Source organism: Schistocerca nitens, chromosome 7, assembly GCF_023898315.1.
Source record: "Schistocerca nitens isolate TAMUIC-IGC-003100 chromosome 7, iqSchNite1.1, whole genome shotgun sequence".
Classification (NCBI taxonomy): Eukaryota; Metazoa; Arthropoda; class Insecta; order Orthoptera; family Acrididae; genus Schistocerca; species Schistocerca nitens.
In genome coordinates, this window is record NC_064620.1 from 174,414,945 (window position 1) to 174,434,545 (window position 19,601).

General features: G+C 40.8%; 1 protein-coding gene across 2 annotated transcripts in view; it reads left to right on the forward strand.

Moving 5' to 3' along the window:
- Positions 1 to 19,601, forward strand: part of LOC126195442 (N6-adenosine-methyltransferase catalytic subunit) — a 64,303-nt gene that overhangs the window by 20,597 nt on the left and 24,105 nt on the right. For both annotated transcript variants that reach the window (XM_049934058.1, XM_049934060.1), the window contains exons 5-9: positions 5,612 to 5,855; positions 13,801 to 13,927; positions 14,016 to 14,187; positions 16,703 to 16,872; positions 17,029 to 17,173. In XM_049934058.1, the coding sequence (XP_049790015.1) occupies positions 5,612 to 5,855; positions 13,801 to 13,927; positions 14,016 to 14,187; positions 16,703 to 16,872; positions 17,029 to 17,173 (858 nt within the window). The remainder of the gene's footprint in view (positions 1 to 5,611; positions 5,856 to 13,800; positions 13,928 to 14,015; positions 14,188 to 16,702; positions 16,873 to 17,028; positions 17,174 to 19,601) is intronic.

Below are 19,601 nucleotides of genomic sequence, written 5' to 3' on the forward strand. Positions count from 1 at the left end.
AGAGTCACATTATTTTTACAATTTGTACAAGCATGACTAAGTCAGTGGTGTAATAATAGCCCCCAAAATGAAGCCAAAAAAGTTGAATCAGGAAATAATTTATGTAGTTACAAATTTTTGTACAGTTTTGGGAGGAAGTGCTGAGAACAACATACTAAAAATCCTGATTGGTGAGAGGTGAATGTGAGAGTGTGGGTGCATTTAAAGAACACTTTTGCACATTTCTCTTGAATAACTTGAAAACTGCAGCTTCTAGCAAAAACGTGTTCCAATACAAAATTAAACTATATTAAATTGTGTGAATTGGAGGTGGATGGAAGAGAAAGGGAAGGGAAGGAATCATTGATATCAGTTGCATGGGATTCCTGCTTATTTGGCAGTTGCGTTAACTACTGCAGCATTTGGACACAGTGTTTATCACAGTTCTGTGGGCTATTTCCGGCTGACCCACACTCCCACCGAGTGCTACCTATCTGCAGTCTCTGTCCATGTCCTCCATGCTCACTACTTTCATATTCCTGTGGGAGGTAAACATATTTGTGCATCTGCACTGAAGAGGTGGATTCATGGCCCATTGAGATGAATCAGTTATCTGAGTGCGTGGAGTCTGTGTTTTTCGAAGGCCCAGCACACATTTTCACTTGTCACCACTGATTCCGTATAGAGTCCTGATGCAACTGTCATCAACAATTCCTTCCTTTACCTCCCCCCCCCCCACCCCCCCCCCACCCCCACCCCCACCACTACCACCACCACCACCACCACCACCACCACCACCACCTCCACCTTCAATTCACCTAATATGTGTCTGAAAGACCAGACACCACACACTGATACATTAACTATCTACAAAAAATAGGCCCTATTAATGTTTTCTCTTGTAATCCCCACTCACGACATTTTTCAGATTCCTTGTATCACTCTCCTTCTGCTCCATGAAGAAGCCAGCAACCCTTCCCTGATTGTCATTTGGTGCATGTTTGACATGATTGTCTGCATTTAAAGGCCATGTATGGTCACTGGAGGCCCCAGTGTTTTCTGTGGATTTGAATGCTATCTCTGATATCCCACAAGTGTCGGTCCAGCATATTCTGCTCTCAATGTTAGTGTATGGATGACAGATTGAGTTTCAGATAGACATGGGATTGTCATTCAGCCTAATTATCTTAAATATGTACCTGCTCTTGGGCTGCCCTGCATTGCGTTAGCCACTAACTCAAGTTGTTTCTCATATAAAACAATGTATTCCTTTGAGGGGACAATTTTCTGCACATTATAAGAAAGTGGAATGGCAACTTACATTGTGAATGGTAAATTCAGTAAATTCACCGTAGATGTCTTTTTTTTGTTTTTGGCTTCCAGATAGTTGACAAAGTATGTTTAGCGTCTGTCAGTCCCCTCCAAGATTTGGGCTCTTTACTAGAGTTGTATAACTAGTTGTTTTAGAATATCTTGAATTGGACAAAAAATTTGAGTGACATATCTCCCTCGAGTGTCTGCAATACCTAAATTTTGTCCAGCCACCCCATTCCCTTCCCCGTCTGTGATAAGGCCAAGGTCAAGTTGCAACATTGGCAGGACCTTGGCATTGTTCCTCCTATTTCATCGAGTCAGTGAGTCAACCTTCTGCTGGTGATTCAGTGGTGTGCATTTGTGGCGATTTTAAACAGTCGATAAATGGGCAATTTGTCGTGGACTCGTATCCCATTCTGTGGCCAGAGGAGTTGATGAATTTGTTAGGGGGCCAGTATTCCTCGCGCATTGACTTGCATGATGCATAATTGGGATTTTCCCTCTTCTTGAAGTTTCTCAGTGCACAACACCCTAGTTGGGCTTTCATCAGTTTAATCACCTGCCTTTTGGAATATTATGTGGAACAATTGATTCAGGACATTTCTTTTTGCCTGAAATACCTTGATGTCAGCTTGGTCACGAGGTCCATGTGCAAGGAGCATTTGTGGAATCTGCAGATGGTTTTCCAACACTTTCTGGAGAACAGCCTTCATTGTAAATTAGAAAAATGTAGATTTTTTTTCCCCAAAGGTGCATCTTTTGTGTTGTGTGCTCTGCAAAGATGGCCTCGTCCGTACAAGTCATCACTTCAGAGCTACCACCAACCTGCCAGTGCCCAAGAAACTGAAGGAGTTAGAGTTCTTTTTGGGCAGGATTCCATATTGATAAGTTCATTCCCCAGGCCATACACATCTGCCATCCTCTTAACTGGCTTTGCCAAGAAGGGTTCGTATTTGTCTGGTCTGTACTTCGTCAATGGACTTGTCACTCCCTGAAGCAGTGTTTGTGCTTCACACCCAGTTTGGCTTCTTTTACACAAGGTAAACCTTTGATGTTGGCCAATGACATGACTCTGTGTGGCATTGGTGCAGTTCTGTCACATTGGAACATATATAGCACCAAACAGCCCATTGCTTACACATCAGAGAAGCTTTCCATGTCACAACATAATGGTTCACGCGAGAGAAAAGGAGGCAGTGGCTGTCACATGGGGCGAAAATCCTACTGATAACCAACCACAAGTCACTAATTTAATTATTCAGCCCTCATTCCAAACTACCGGGTAGGACTGCCCACTGACTGCAGAGGTTGGTGCTTTCCCTCAGTAATTATCCTTATGACATTCGATACTGGTGCACCACACAGCATGCAAATGCAGATGCACTATTACAATTCTCAGCAGGACCAAATGCAGAATTCAACCAACAGTAGGCCCAGTTTTTTTGCCTTGGATGATGCCGTACAGCAGACCTTGATGCATTTTCCTTAGATGGCACAGGATGTCATGGCAACCATGGGAAAATCATTTCAGTTGTCCATGTGGGGTGACCTGAGTGCACTCTTTTGGGAGTGTATTCACTGTGGCATACGTTTTTGATTTGGTATTGTCCAAGGGGTCCTCATACTTGCCATGGAAGAGCAAAACTGTTGAGTTGTTGTCCCTCCAGTGTTGCACCCTCACATATTCCAGCTGCTTCATTTGTTGCGCTGGGTTATGATGCATATGAAGGCTCTGATACATTGTCATGCCTGCTGAGCAGAGACTGATCACAATGTTAGACACCTTGTGCAGGCTTGCATAGCCTGTGCACAAAACGAAGCTGTAGCACCCCATCAGTTTTTCCTTGGCGAATTCTAGAGCATTCTTGATGCCTTGTCAAATTTCCCACATATCCCCAAACATGCTCCATAATGTCAACAGCAACTGTTTGCATATTGTCAGCCATTTTTGATATCAAGCCTCCCTCCTCCAGATCCTCATATCTGACAACAACTGGCACCTTTTGTCATGGGAGTTTGAAGACTTTTGCATTTGCAATGGTATCAAGTATCTATCACCCCATTTCACCCACTGTCTAACTTGGAGGTAGAGCACTTTGTGCTTATGTTCAAGACCCATATAAAAAATCTGTGTTTGCCTTGTCATACAGTGATGCCCTATCAATTTTGCTGGTTTTGTACCAGGTGATGCCAGTTAACAAGGTGTAATCAGGCAGAGCGTCTGCATAGGTACCAAGTGGAGAGTCTCTTGGAATTCTTGCACTCCAACTCACATGCCTTGGACCATCACCACTTGCCATGTTTTTCTCACATCACTGCTGTTTGGTCCTGGTGTCTTGGCCAGCAGCAGGGGTGGATGCCAGGTGTAATGGTGGGCCACAAAGTATGGCAGTTGTTTGTAGTGGATGTTGGCCAAGCGCAGCTGAACTATAATTCTAATCAGTTGCATCTGCAACCTGTTGGATCTTCAACACCATCGTCTCCAAGCCATCTGGGCATTGGGATCAGTCGTGAAGTTGTTCCAATGGAAGGCTCCCCATAGTGGCAGTGTGCATGATTTTGCTGTATCCATTGCACCCTACGCTGTCCTGCCTTCGACCAGGGAATAGGGCATCTGTGGGATGGTTCCTGTGCGTTCCACTGCAATGTCCATGAAATTTGAACCAGTGCTCTCTCTTTCCCCACTCACCAGTGGCCGAGTCCTTACCTGTGTCCATGTCAGCAGGCCAGCTATTACCCCAGCCTTTGCAGTCTACCACCAGTCCTGCAGGACAAGCTGTGTTGACATTGTCTCCTTGGATGGTCAGTCCAATCAGGGAATCTCGCACCTGTGCGGTTTTCGCACTAGAGGTCATGGCACAAACTGGGCCATTTTTGGTCCTATGTGGCCTTTTTTTGGGGAGTCATTTAGTACTGTCACCAGCGATTGACATGGGTGCAGAGGAGCTGGTGTGGGTATGGCACCAGAATAGCACAGAACACTGCCATGGGTGGCATGCATAAAGTGTAACATGAGGCAGAGCCATTGAGCAAGTGTTTACCTGCTGGCAATAATAGACTTGGCCTGCAGTTCTAATTCCAATTTCAATGCTCACGGACCAAGCCGTAGCCGCACCAATTCTATGTGCTCCATTGTCAATCACATGCATTGGTTGCATGTTTTGCTTGTCTGTGGTTCGTTCTCTTTGTGGTGTTAAGACTTTGTATTCCTTCCTAGATTAACTCAGATGTCAAGATTCATCCCCCTAGATTAAGGAGGATGGTAGGATAGTTCCTTTAAAAAGGGCATGGCCAATTTCCTTCCTCATCCTTCCCAAGTCTGAACTTGTGCTTAATAGTTAATAAGCATACCATCAGTGGGACATGAAACAATCTACCTTCTTTAATTTTCAAACAAGCTCAGATATCACATTTCCCTCGATTGTGAACTTAACAAATATTCTCATTCAGCTGTGTTGATTTTTTTGCAGTAACATGGGATGTTTTACAATGCTAAAGGTTTCAATGTCTAACAATTGAATATGCCTTTCTATGTATACTCTGTTCTCATTATGTGCAGTGTAAGAAGAAATAATAATACGTAACTGATGTAGTACTTCTTTTCGTTGAGATCTCTTAAATAGAGAAATTAGAAACCAGGGAGGGGGTGGGGGGGAGGGGGAGCAGACGTAGTAACATCATTGCAGTTAGAATGTGTGCTTAGCTTCGAAGATAACTGGAGAAAGATGAAGATAACTGGAGAAAGAACCTGGCAATATTTTACAAGACTGCTTTCACACATTCCAAAGATAACCGAAAGTGTCGTAAATTACGATGAAGAGGTTTAGACAGATATGGTAATACTCGTATTAGCAAGTATTGAGTTTTGTTTCTGGAACTTGCAGACAACAGCTTTTGTGTACATAGCAAAACACTTGCGTTTAGGTTTAGACATTGTTACGTTTTACTGTAGCTTGTGCGATTTCATTAGCTAAAAAATACGGGGATTAATTTTTTAGTATAAGTTTGCCATGATTACACTTTTTACATAACAATCACATACCGTTTTTGCACGCAGTGCAATAACAGGCTTTAAAAACTGTTACCTGTCTGTATGCACAATTAAGGAGAGTTCATGGAAATGAAGAATTATTCCACTGTGGTATCCAGAAAATAAAATCGTGCAGACATTTTTCATTCTGATACAGAATACGAAAAACAGATCATGAAATCATGTCATTAAAATATATGAAGTTTTTCTTCCTGAATTTATTAGTGGACCTTTTACCCCTGCTTACTTTTTAAACCATATTTCGATGTATACATTATTTGTTGACAGTGTGAAAGAGAACAGCAAAGATGGCAAACCAGCACTAGATGTTGTTTCTGCAGAGCACACCAAGCTTGTGGCCATGGTAAATGAGCTAGAAGGAGAAGAAAAAGCACGAACATTAGAGCAACCAACAGAGGAAGTGAGTCGAAAGCGCAAATGTGAGGGGGAACTTGAAGGAGAGCCTGCACCCAAGGCTGTAAAGACTGCAGCCTCTGACAGAGATAAGGATCCGAAGGCTGCTGATATTATGGTATGCTAAAAGTAGTAATGTGTCATTAACACATGTGATCTGTAATGTCTGTGAACATGTTTCAGCATCTACTACAAACTTGATTGCGAAATTCTTCAATTCAGCCATACTTCAATTTGTGAAAGCAATTGCTGTAATTTATGAGGGTCCTGGTAAGAGGTTGAAAGCTAGCAACACAGCAAATAAGATAAGCTACCACTTTTTATATAATGTATTTAATTAACATTTCATTTATTGGTGGAGTCAAATACTCTCTCTCATCAGTGGTTTTCCAAGCTTTCAAGTTAACCCCATTTATTTGTGAAGATGCTGAGATACTGATGGAGCTGTATGTGTAAACATCTCTGTGGTCATAAGAGTTTTTTATGTATTTTTCAGAAGAAAAGAACACTTTCCTTACATTTTTCAACAAATTTTGTGCTTCACCAGGTTCACTTGATCCAGATGTCACAAAATGCAGTAGCTAAAATTCAAAAAATAGAAGCGTGAGACAAAGTGAACACCAATACTTGCAACAAAATTCACTTCAGAGAACACAACAGCATGTACCCTCAGATCATCTAATAAAGAAGAAGCTGCATCGAAATGTGAAAATATTTTGTTGGCACACCAGCACTCACATCAAAACATTGAAGTGTTCGTTTTTTCTGCACATAGTTCGAGAGTGGAATGATAGAAAAGTAACTTGAAGGTGGTTTGATGAACCCTCTGCTAGGCATTAAAGTGTCAGTTGCGGAGTAGTCATGTAGATGTAGATCTAATTCAGATATGGGTAGAAAAGAAAAGAATAATGTAGAGGGACACCTCTATGTAAATAACATCACATACAGCAAATATACTGTGACAACCCACAGGTACCGTTAATCAGACATAAAGAAGCCTAGTGACTTAAAAAGATCTTGTAGAGAGGTACAGGGAATTGTAGAATGTGAGGTTATCCAAACTTGAAGAAATTAAATGTTGTGTGGCTTAACAATGTTGTCTGGCTTGTGCATCTCGAGGGGTGGGCATTAGTGTTCCAGTACCAGAGACAATCACCGTATACATCTTCACCTCAATAATTTACCACCAAATCTCAGAAACTTTTTGACCTCAGTTTTCAGTCAATAGGAATCTCAGAATGTGGAGGAAGTATATTGAGATTTGGGAAAATGTTACAGTAGGTTGCATTTTCATTCACTTGAGACATTCACTGTTTTATATTCTAGGCAGTTTTGATGGATGGCAAGTTGGTAAAGGTTGTAAAAATTAATGCATTACAAAGTGCCATTTCAATGACAGAAATATAGAAAAGAGTGGAAGATTTGGACATGGCTGTAATGTGCAACCAAGAAGAACATATCGGAAGTGGTCAGCAGCGAAGCCCAGCCGAGTTCAGATAGTAATTACAGTATCCAGAACAGTGACTGCCATTGCTGTTTAGAAAGGGACATTACAGTCACAAAACTAAGTAAGGTATGCAGTGAGCCTGCAGGACCCATAGAGGTACTGACTTGCTGACATGCACCTTTCCACACCAACATGAGATAACCCCATATTTAAGTCAGAGACAGGTTGTCACTATTGTAGATATCATGTCATTGTTCTTGATGCCAAAGTAATATCCATACCATGAAAGCAGGGTGACTGAACAATAGGTGGGTCAAACTAGTAGACTTGATTCAAAAATTGGTTTTTCTACAGTGTACATAATGGGAAAGCAGAAGAAACAATGAATGTAGAAACTAAAATTGAAGTTCAGTGCATCTGAAAATGGCAAGTATTAGAGGAGGTCACTATGAGTGATGATAACGTAATACTGTTTGACCTTTGCTAACTGTACCACTTGGATTTATAACTGTGAAAATGTTCACTAAGAGCTTCTGAGGAATGAAATTAGGTTACAAGCTCTAGAGGCAATTTCCAATTTTTGCAGTGAAGTGCAGGCCTTATACAAAGCACAAAATGTATTTTAAGATTGCATTAAACTACGCCATCAAGTGAAGAACTGACGACTCAGGTGAAATCTATGAACTTCCTCTATTTGGAAACCAGGAAGATGTGTAGAGGTGAAATTCAAAGCCAGTAAATAAAGGCACAGGAGAATTCAACAGAATTGCACATTTTGAGGCAACAGGGAATGCTGTGTTGACCCAGACAATACAGAACATCTCCGTGTGGTCAGTTTTGCCTCAAGACATTCATGACAAACTAAAATAAAATCATGCCAACCAATAAGCCTTTTGAATACCCTAAATTACAAGAAAAGCTATTCTTATTGCGGTTACGTACCCATTTAGAGCTGACTAGAGTCAATAGAGGTAAAATATCTATCAAAGATCCAGGAGAACAGCCAGAAAAAAAATGGATTTTTAGCTCTAGTGCAGAGCTGGTGCTTGCACAACAAACTGCAAATGGAAATAAATAAAACAAATTGTACACTTCTGAGTAATAAATGTCTAGGCACAGAATCTGACCACCAGGCAAAATAAAATGTCAATCAAAAGGCAAAATTAGTATCTTGATTTCTATCTGGACAATGGAGTCTGATGATTATTGAGCACATAAAAGCAGTCTCTCAATTGACCTCAAAAATCATGCATAAGACAGTTAGTATCACTGCAGTTTACTATTGGGTGCCACCTGACACAGTGAGGTGGTATCATTAGGCAACCCTAATGGCTATAGTTTCATTCAGAGCCATTGTTTGTCCAAATAAACTGAAGCAAGAATGACCAGTAAAGATTCTGAGATGAATGCAGAAGAAAGTACTCTTACTATTGATGGCTGCTTATGGAAAACCACCAATAGATTTCCTACTCATATTCATGAGGATATAACCTGTAGACCAACACGAACGAAGAAGAGGAACCATGTATGGCCTCCAAGGAATAAATATAAGAGAAGTGCAGGCCATAACTGGAGAGTTACTAAATAGTGGACATGCAGTATGAAGAGGGATGAACAAGGAATGGCAGAATGGGGGAAGAGACATGTCTGGCCATAGTGTGGCTAACTTCTGCCGTATGTTAAAAAATAAGTAGCATGAAGCATTTACGTCTGTGGTCCATTTCATGTCTGGGCATGCACTAAGGTTAAAAAACAGAAAGAATATTATGTTTAGTTAATAACTAAACATCTTGCAGAAGCCTCTTCAGGAACCTTGAGCTTCTTACACTTTTTTACCACTACATTTACTTCCTATTTGTGATTTATAATACGTGACCCCTCTATGACCATGGCCTTGCTGACGTGGGATGGCATGCATGCCTCAACAATATAGGTAGCCTTACCACAGATGCAACCACAATGGAGGGTTTTCTGCGGAGAAGCCAGAATAATGCATGGATCCTGAAGAGGGGCATCTAGTAACTGGAATCTGACACGACTCGTACATGCAGGCTGACCGGCCAAGAGTGTTGATGGTGAGTCGCCAAAACCACAGAAAGAAACAACTATGGACAACAACAACCGTTATGGATGGATACAACAAAATGGAGAGACTGAAGAGTGAAGCATATTGAGATCCTAGACGTATCAAGATCAGGAACCCAACAATGACGGATACGGCGTGTGATACTAGAGACTAGAGCGCAGTTGGAACACAACTGACTTCTGAGCCCCTTCGTTGCCGGCTTTGTAGGGCCCCTGTGAGTGCTGATAGGCTGGCACAGTGGATGTAGCCAGCGCACAGCACTGTGGTGGCAACAGCAGTGCTCGCAGGTTATAGGGGCTCAGCCTAGCGGTTGTCATCTATGTCTCTGCCTTCTGGCAGGCTGTCCCTCCCCCTCGAAATGGGCGCATAGGGCCTGAAGTGCCCGGGCCGGTGTTCTGGGAGGTGAACAGGTGCTGTCCCATCAGTGGAGGCCACCAGCTATGTGAAGGAGCACGGGACATAGGGCTCTGCACTGGGGAACTACAGAGTGAGGGGTGACTGTAGAGCAGACAGAGGCTGTGGTAACTTCTCGACCTCCATACCTGTGCCTAGGGGAGCTGCCGACAGTTCCAGGAGTGCAAATGGCACTCATGAGGTGAGGGCAGCGACTCCAACTCAGAGTGACCCATTGATGGAGGATTAGGCTGGAGGCAGGGACGGAGATGGTTCAAGTGCCGATGCTCCAAACCTTTTGGGTATCATCTGTTGTAAGGCACTGCTCATCAGTGGCCACTACCGTAGCTGGCATCCATGAGGGTTTTGCCCCTCAGGAGCATGCCCAAACAGCCGAACCAGGAGGGTACCTTCCAGCATGTCAGGTCTGGGGTGCCAGGAGATGGAGGAGGGTATGTGGCTGTCGACCATGTTCTGCTGGGCTGCAGTCGAGGACAGGGTTGGACCCATATGTGCTCAGGAATATTGTGAGTTCTGCCATTGTGGTAGAAGCACCCGTGTCCTTCAACATTTGTTGCTTAAATGTGCGTAGCATCCACTCCGCTTCACCATTGGAGGAGGGGTGGAATGGAGGGCTACATAGGTGTTTGATGCCATTAGCAATGCACAACTACTGGATCGGGAGCCAATTGGACCATTATGTCATGGATCAGGTAATCGAAATATGAGGTTTTGCAAGACATGCTGGCACAGGTAAAATCATGATGACAACTCAGACCTTGTAAATCAGTCACCCATGAGTGATAAAGTACTGATGGAACTCAAGGCACAATGCGACAACGTGCAACTATTGTGAATAATAGGTCAACAACAACGAATACATTTCCTTGAAAGTGAGTGCAACAGAGTTTGAAAGAGGAGCCAACTTCCTAAGTAAGCAAAATGTCTCCTGGGAAGCCCAAGAAAGGAAGAACAACCATTGGAGAGTGTTATCAGAGACCCGAAAAGTGGTAAAGTGCTGTCTGAGCTGCTGCAAGTACATGTCCCAATCCTCCTTGGTATTGTTAAATGGCGGAAATACGGGTGGGCCGGACTCTGCCTGGGAGGTGACCACAGTCAAGACAGGTTGTGTACCTGTAATCAGCCTGGCAGCAGCTGAATTTACTGACACAAAATGTCAGTTTGCTGATGGAAGTACTGTTGCAATTTCTGCTGCAGGAGCAGCTGTTGTTGTTGCTGCTGTTCCAGGAGCTGTAAAAGTTTCATGTCCATGTGCACCGTGAACCTTTTACTTTGTTGCCAATTCTAGTAATTGGAATCCGACATGGCTCGGAGCCACAGGCCAACCAGACGAGAAGATAGACGGTGAGTCACCAAAACCACAGAAAGACAACAGCTGTGGACAACAATGAAGACGACAACAATAGCTATGGATGGATACAACAGAACACCTAGTCCGAAGACTGAACCATATTGAGAGCCTAAACATGGCAGGATCTGGAACTGAACAACGATGGATACGACATATGATACCAGAGCAAAGTCAGAACATGACTGACTTTTGTCAGCTTTATAGGGCCCCTGTGAGTGCCAGTAGATTGGCATGACAGGCTTAGCTCGATCGCAGATCTGGGGTGATGACAGCAGTGCTTGCATGTTATAGGGGTGCCGCCTAGCAGCTGTAGTCTACGTCCATGCCTTCCAGTGTGCCGTCCGAATTGTCAGACCAGGATACTACAGGACAGCTGCCTTTCCAGTTATTGCATAGTTAACATTCTGGATGATTGGCTGATCTGCTCTTCTAAAATTAGCCAATATGGCGTTGTTGCGCAGGTACTGTGAATGCCTGAAAGTAAAGAGAAACTAGAACTTTTATTTTTCCAAAGGACATGCAGCTCTACTGTATAGTTAAATGATGATGGCTACCTCTTGGGTAAAATATTCCGGAAGTAAAATGGATAAGCTGAAAGATGGAAGGAATATATAGAGGATCTGTATATGGTAAACCAACTTGGAAGACAATATTGTAGAAAGAGAAGAGGAAGTAGGTGAAGATGAGATGGGAAATATGATATGCAAGAAGAATTTGACAGAGCACTGAAAGACCTACGAGGAAACAAGTCCCCCTGTATGACAATATTTTAACAGATTTTTTGGAATCCTTGGGAGAGACAGTCATGCCAAAACCATTCCATGTGAAATGCAAGATGTGTGGGACATGTGAGATATTGTCAGACTTCAAGAAGAACATAATAATTCCAATTCTAAAGAAGTCAGATGCTGACAGGTATGCATAGTACACCAGTTTCATAAGTCATAGTTGTGAAACCATGTATGGAAGTGAAATATGGACAATAAGCATTTCAGACAATATGAGAATTGAATGTTTTGAAATGTTGTGCTATAGAAGAATGGAGATCAGGTTGGTAAAACAAATAACAAATGAATCAAATTGGGGAAAATTAGGATGTGCCATTTGGATTGTTCCCACCAACACTAGTTTTTTTCTGAACTGCAGATGGGACTCTCCGTACAACATAGTCTTCATTCACATAAGCTCCCTAGCCTCAAATTTTGCTAGTCCCCGTCTTCCATTTGCCTATTCCCTTCACTGATCCCACACCTGCTGTACACATACTTTCCGTCCCGCCAGTACACTTGCATAAGCCTTTCCTATTCTCTACTTGTCTCCTGTCTACCTCGCCTCCCCCCCCCCACCCCCCCCCCCAAAAAAAAAAAATAATAATAATAAAAATAAAAATCTCCTACCCCCTACAGCACAGCCTCCCAATGCTGCATCTAGCAGCCCACTATCCTATCCGTACCACATCCCTGCTAGCTCCCACAGGCAGCACTGAAATCTTCCACCACCCATACTCTGCTGCCCCTCCACCTCCCCATCCCATGCCTCTTTTGTATCCCCACCAGCCATCCCACCATGCCTCTTTTGTATCCCCACGACCCATCCCAGCAAGACAGCTGCTCGTCTCAGATGCAGTCACAATCAGGCATTAGTGCCTGGAGGAGATGGTGGCCGTGTGTGTGTGTGTGTGTGTGTGTGTGTGTGTGTGTGTGTGTGTGTTGTCTAAATCTGACAAAGGGTGTATTCTGGTAGCTGAATAATATCTAGCAGTCTTTTCATTGTGCCTGTTTGCCATTCAATACCTCCTTCGTGTGATGTGTAGCATCTATCCTTTCATGTTGGTATTATTGAATTGGGGAAAAAAGAAATTTGCGGTGCAACTTGACTAGAAAAAGGGGACTGGTTGATTGGACACATCTGGAGGTATCAAGAAATGGAAGGGAGTATGGCGGTAAAAATTTAGAGGGAGACCAAGGCTTCAATATGGTAAGTGGGTTCAGATGGGTGTAGAATGTGATAGCTATGCAGGGATGAGTAGCCTTATACAGGATAGCATCAAATCAGTCTTCAGACTGCAGGTCACAAAATAACAACAAGAGTGAATTTAGAATGAAATATGGACTTCATAAGCTCAATACTAAATCTAAAAAAAATTTCTATGTAAGCTATACATCCCTGTATAGGGTTCAGAAATGAGTTTTGTTTCCTTGTGCAGAGGAGTTTTAACAGATTTCCAGTAGACACCAAGTAAGAATTTAAAATTCAAAGTATTCAAAATTAAAATAAAAGAGTTTTATTAGCAACTCTAATGAAGTAAGTCTCTTAAGTATCAGCATGAGTAGATTATCATTTAGTCATAATTTGTTGTTAGTATCAGGAGTAGCCTCCAGTGGCTGCTCCTACTAACTAATGAGGAAAGCCTCCTGTCTTGGTTAAACACTGTAGTAGTAGCAAAAGGCCATTCTAAACACTGTTGGCTATGTGGCTAGTATGTTTGGAATGAATACCAATGGGTGCTTGTAGAGTTTGGTCACATAGTGTACCTGGTAAATGAAACAAATCAGTAGCTGCACCCTATGCTGCTGTTCATCATTGCTGAAACAATAAAAAATGACAACGAACAGCAATGAAAGTTAGCACTGGTGAAGTAATCTCATCTAGTATTCAGAATTCTTAACAGAAGTAAAGCACTACCAGAATTTGTTGGCATATTGTTACAGTGTGAATTAGTATGCCAGTTTTAGTTGTCTAAAATAGATGTTTTTGTTTCACAGTCACTTCTCTCCATGCCTTCAATACGTGAAAAGGAAAATAAGAAAGTTGGTGAAGAAATTTTAGACCTCCTTAGCAAGCCTACAGCAAAGGAACGATCGCTTGCTGAGAGATTCCGCTCGCAAGGAGGTGAGAAAAATTAATGTACACCTTTCAGTGACGTTTATTATTAGCTAAAATTTTCCTTCTCATTAAAGGCCTCAAAATATTGTATCAGGTGCTCAGGTGATGGAGTTTTGTCCTCATGGGACGAAGGTTGAGTGCATGAAGGTTAACTCTGCTGAAGCCTGTAAGAAGCTACACTTCAAAAAAATTATTCAAAAACACACAGATGAAGCCCTTGGAGACTGTTCTTTTTTAAATACATGCTTTCATATGGATACATGCAAGTAAGTTGTAAGAAGTGCGACTTTAACATAGAAAATTTAGTATTATGTAGTGAAGGTAAAATGAAACCTTAAAAAAAATCATATCGTTCCACCTGCATCCGAGTGAAAGAACCTGCATTTTTCATTAGACAATACATGTGGCCTTTTCCTGTTGGAAACAAATCAGTGTAGTAGTTTCTTAATTTACTTGTTACCTTTGTTTGTGAGTGTCTGCTTGTGTTCTTGTCATATTAAGGTGAAACTATTCCCACTGCTTACCAAGAAGCTCTGTTTAATGATAAGTTAATGCCAAAAGAATTAATACATTTTTTTTAAATTTGCGTATCATTGTAAATCTCTGTGGAGATTTTTGTTTGGGGATGTCATGCCATAAAAACCATAATTAATCCTTACGTGTATGAGGAAACAGTCAGAAAATGTGGATTACCATTGCCACATGCTTCTTATGGCCATGGTTTGTGACTGTGTAATTACCATATAACTGATAAACTTCACATCAGATTTGAGGATGATATGGTGTCCTTGTGATATTTGATAAAAATCGCTAAGATAGATTGTTGCAATTTTACCATGCTCGTATAACTCCAGGCCACATAAGGTAGTCAGAAGTGATAAATATTAAGCAGAAAACTACTTTTTTGTTCATAAATAATGTATCCAATTTCTGTGCCAGAGATGTAGAATAAAAATGGAACATCATTTTAAAAGACACTTTTTAGCAGACGCCCCTCACTGTAACATAAAATAGTAATTGCATATAAAGTATAATCGAAAGTTCCAGGATGACAGGTGTGTTCAACAGCCTTCATACTGAAATCATAACTGCATTTCTTTTTCTCAAGCAGTGTGTGTTTCAGAGTTAAAGAATGAACTGCAAACCTTGTATGATGTTTTTGTAGGTGGTGTTTTCTTCCCTCAGCCTCCAAATCACATTTTCGGCACACCAGAAAAATTATTTTTTGAAACTGAATGGAAAAGATGAACATGGTCTTAAACTTCTATTATCTACTTGTGCAGCGTTGTGGCTAATTAGTTTCTGTACATTATGTTAAATATATTCATATTGATGTGGTAAGGTAGTTTCTTTACATTATGTTGCCTAATATATTCACCTGAAATACCTTATGCACTTCAGTCATTCCAACATTTTGTAGAAGAGAATCAGCCTGATCCTTCCATTTCTTGCTGACATGTATCACAGTTTGCAAGCCCTTTGTCACTTTTGATACCTCTCCTTCCAAAATAGACTTATTGCAAATAAAACAGGTGGTAGGATCCAGCATTATACTCTCAGTCCACAGAAAAGGGAAAAAAGAGTAATCAGAAACACTACACAACACAGCAAACTGAACTGTCCCACATAGCTTTAATAAATTCACGGTATCAACTCAACTAAACTGGGTAATTGTTGGGAAAAATGCCAGTGACAGTGGTAGGAGAATGTTGAGTGAATGGGAAGGCGAACTTTCAGTTTTTCATTGTTGGGCAACTAATCCTGACTTCAACATTACTGAACACACAAGAAATTTCTTTGATATATATAATTTTTCTCTTCATTTACTTAACTAACAAAGCAACAAAATCTGCAAAAATTATGCATTAATGAAATCCTGTTCTAACTCTTATATCTCTAAAACTATTTGTCTTACTTAATATAAATGCAAAACTTTTTCTGTGTAGAGTTTTTTGAGGAATATTTTTTGTAATTACAGTTCTCTTCTAAAAGTGAAACAATTTGTGCAAAAAAATTTTAAAAAATGGAAGAAATTCTCTTTTAGTCGGGTGAGAAAAGGGATGATGCACCCTCCCTTTGGGAAGGTGTAGTGAGGGTGGCTTTTCTGTTTCTTACTGCTATACCCCATATGAGTATTTTCCCAGAGCTTCAAATCTTTGTAAATTATTTTCCCCATTTGCTGTTTTTTGACTAGTTTGCCTGGAATAATACGAGCTTCCCTAGATGACAATCTGCAAAGACATTGGACTGAATGAAGAGTACTCATTAAGTTCCCCTCCAAGGTGTCCAGACATGTGTGGCTATCTCCATTGAAACATTGAACAATGTTGCTGCAGCGACCACTTGTTATTCCGCTATGTTGCTGGCTGCCAATGGTGGGCATTTTGAACATCTAACCTAACCACATGCTTAATTGAAGACATTGTGATCAGTATTTAAATGTAAAACAAACACATAATAAATGGTTTTTGTTTCTTAAAGTGTGTATACTTTTTTTGGCAGATTCTGTATTTCATTATATCTTTCTGGAAAATTCATATAATAAGCATCTCAGTGCATACAGCGTAAACAATGGGAGGGAAGACAGGCATTAATTTACATTGCCTTTTTTGGTCTTGTCATAAATTACTGCTGTATTGATAGATTGAATCTATAGAGTTGAAGGATGCTACTTTTGAAAGTTGAATATGATTTTCAAGATACGGACCGTTATCTTTTACCGTGTAACTTAGTGCCAGAAACTGTTTTTTCACAAAGTTGTAACACTGTTTTGTTTTCCAGGTATGTGCATTATGAGGTAGATGGCCCTACTGTGCAATTTCCAAAGGAAGCTGGTAGCAAGATAGAAAGTATAGAATGCAAAGCACTTGGCCGATCTCAAGAAATGACTATATTGTATCCTCCTCAGTGGATACAGTGTGATCTTAGATATCTGGATATGACAGTATTAGGTATTTTTGGAAAAAAATGTGATCGACTCTTTCTTCCTTCAGAAGAATCACTATTTAGTTAGTTTTACATCTTTTGTTGCAACTGTAGAATCATGAGCAATGAAACTAAAAAAAATTTTTATAGGAAGGTGTGATTTGTTTTCTTTTTGTTTATAGGGAAATTCGCTGTGATAATGGCCGATCCTCCATGGGACATTCACATGGAGTTACCTTATGGTACAATGTCTGATGATGAGATGAGACAGTTAGGCATTCCAACATTACAAGATGAAGGACTTATATTTCTGTGGGTGACTGGAAGGTTAGTATTTTCAGTAAATAGTATTAAATACCTTAATGCAGTGAGAAACTTTTTCATGAATGTATATATTGGTGAAAACTAGAGAGCATCACAATTTGTCATTTGCCTTTTGCAGAACAATTTTTGGTTGAGTTTTATTTTAAAAAAAGACAATCTAGATTCTACATACATATCATAACAAAGATAACACTTAAGAGCATCTAAACTAGACATAACAAAGATAACACTTAAGAGCATCTAAACTAGACAAAAATTAAAAATTGCACCACCTGCATATCTGCAAATGTGACGGCTTAGTCATAAGGGAAGTAGGGAATGAAAGGATAAGCTTTGTGAAATAATAACATAGTTTCGTTGTCATATAAAAAAAAGACAATAACCAAAATAAACACAGTCTATTGCAAGTGCACATCTTTGCACACCTATGTAATCAAAAACTCCTGCTGGATAACGTTCAGTAATTTGTCGCTCCACCATTTGCGCTGTAATCCTCTTTAGCATGCAATGCACCAGGTGGTCAATCCAGTCCCTCTACTTGAAAGCAGCCCTCCTGATGCCATCGTGGAAGGTGAAGGGAGGGGGAGGGGAGGGTTCCCCGTGAGAATACACTATGAGTTAAAGTGGTCTGAAAGCATACTAAATTGTGTTCATGTCGCAGTTACCACAGATCAAATGGTCATATTATATTCCCCCCTCCTCCCCCCTTCCTCCACTCTCCCCTCTCCTGGAGAAGGGTGTTGACGCGTTGGCAAAGTGTGCTTGTATGTTCTTATGCTGAAAGATACACTCATCACTGAAATGTTGACTTCAGGGCTGGACAACAGCTCGGAAGATCCTGTATTGATACTTCACATACCTCAAATTACCCTTGACAGCAGTGAGAGATTCCCAACATCCTTACATCATATTGGCCCAAAACGTGTTTGGCTTGCCTCCCTGTCTGATCTGTGTGGCTGCATGCCTGAAATCTGTAATGATGCATGGTCTTCTCCATATCATTTGTGATGATCATGAGGTGTCAGAAATATCCTGCACTCGTAGGTGGAGAGAACCCAGTACCATGAGCCAGGATCCATTCAAGTTGTTCCATAGTTCATTTTCTTCATGCAAAGTACAATAAGAGTGGGAGAGTGGAGGGGGTCATACCATTCGTAATGGATGATTTGAAGCCAAATTGAACATGTAGAGATGGTTGTGTACTGTCTTGGACAACACAGCCCTCTCACTTGCCTCCAAGAGAGCAAATGTGTTGCTTTCTTCTTGGAGTACCTACAAATGATAATTAGAGGGTAGCAGTCAGCCATCAGCTGGTATTGTTGGCTGTGGACAACCACTACAAGGCAGGTTTCAATGTTTTTTATCTCATGATAGCAGTTGAATGTTTAACATGTTCACACTTGCCACCACTGGTGGCTCACAGTAGATCCTCCCACTGAGCAGCGTGCATCATCGATGGCTCAAGCTCAAATTTACCAATTATGCACCAGCAATACACTACAGTATGATGTATTACCCATCTGCCAGGTGTAACAAACAGCTGCGAATACAATTTTATATGACCCTCCAATGAGAGAAATTTATGAGTGAATGAGATATCACATAATTTGTGATTAATTTAGTGTAAAATTAGTTTGCTAGTTACTGTAAAAAATACATATTAAGTTGCGGACAGCCACAATTAAGACATGTACGCAAAGCTATTGGCCATAGCCTTCATTACTTTTCCTACATTATTGATATTCCTACATGGAGTTTCCATTGTTTGTAAAATTATTTTGTGTGATCTCTCATTGTTTTATAAGAATGAACTCATGCCATTTTCAAAATAAAAGGTCAGTATATTAAAACTGTGGCCTAGAGCATTTGAATACATCTGCCACCCCACAGTGAGAAACAGGAAAACCAGAACTGCCATATAAAGGAAAGCATGAATACGCACACTGACTAACAGTGAGACATGCAATTCTCAGCCCCAGTGTGAAAGTTTTAAATGATGTTGATGAAGGCGAACGCCATGCAGTGAGAAACTTTCCATGTTGACAAAGTTTCGTGCTGTGAGATGACAAAGTGCTCATGTTCTAAACTTGAAATGACCTTCAAGAGATGTTGACTGACTGAACAGTTTATACGAGCCACATTGTCCCATGGACAGTTGGAGACCCAGTGCATTCTAATGCAATGGAAATATTGGTTTAATTTCACCTCCATAACACAAGTGACCATATGTAGCACTTTCCAGTGATCAAAAAGAGATTTGAGAAAGAGGTTTAAAAAAAAAAAAATGAAATGAAAAACAGGAACTGTGTAAGTTATATGCATGAGCAGGTTACATACATTTTGAGTATAAAAATTGCTTCTTGGGCATTTGCAATTCATAGAATAAAAATATGATCGTCTTTTGTTTGCTGTTTAGTACTTTTGCCTCTAT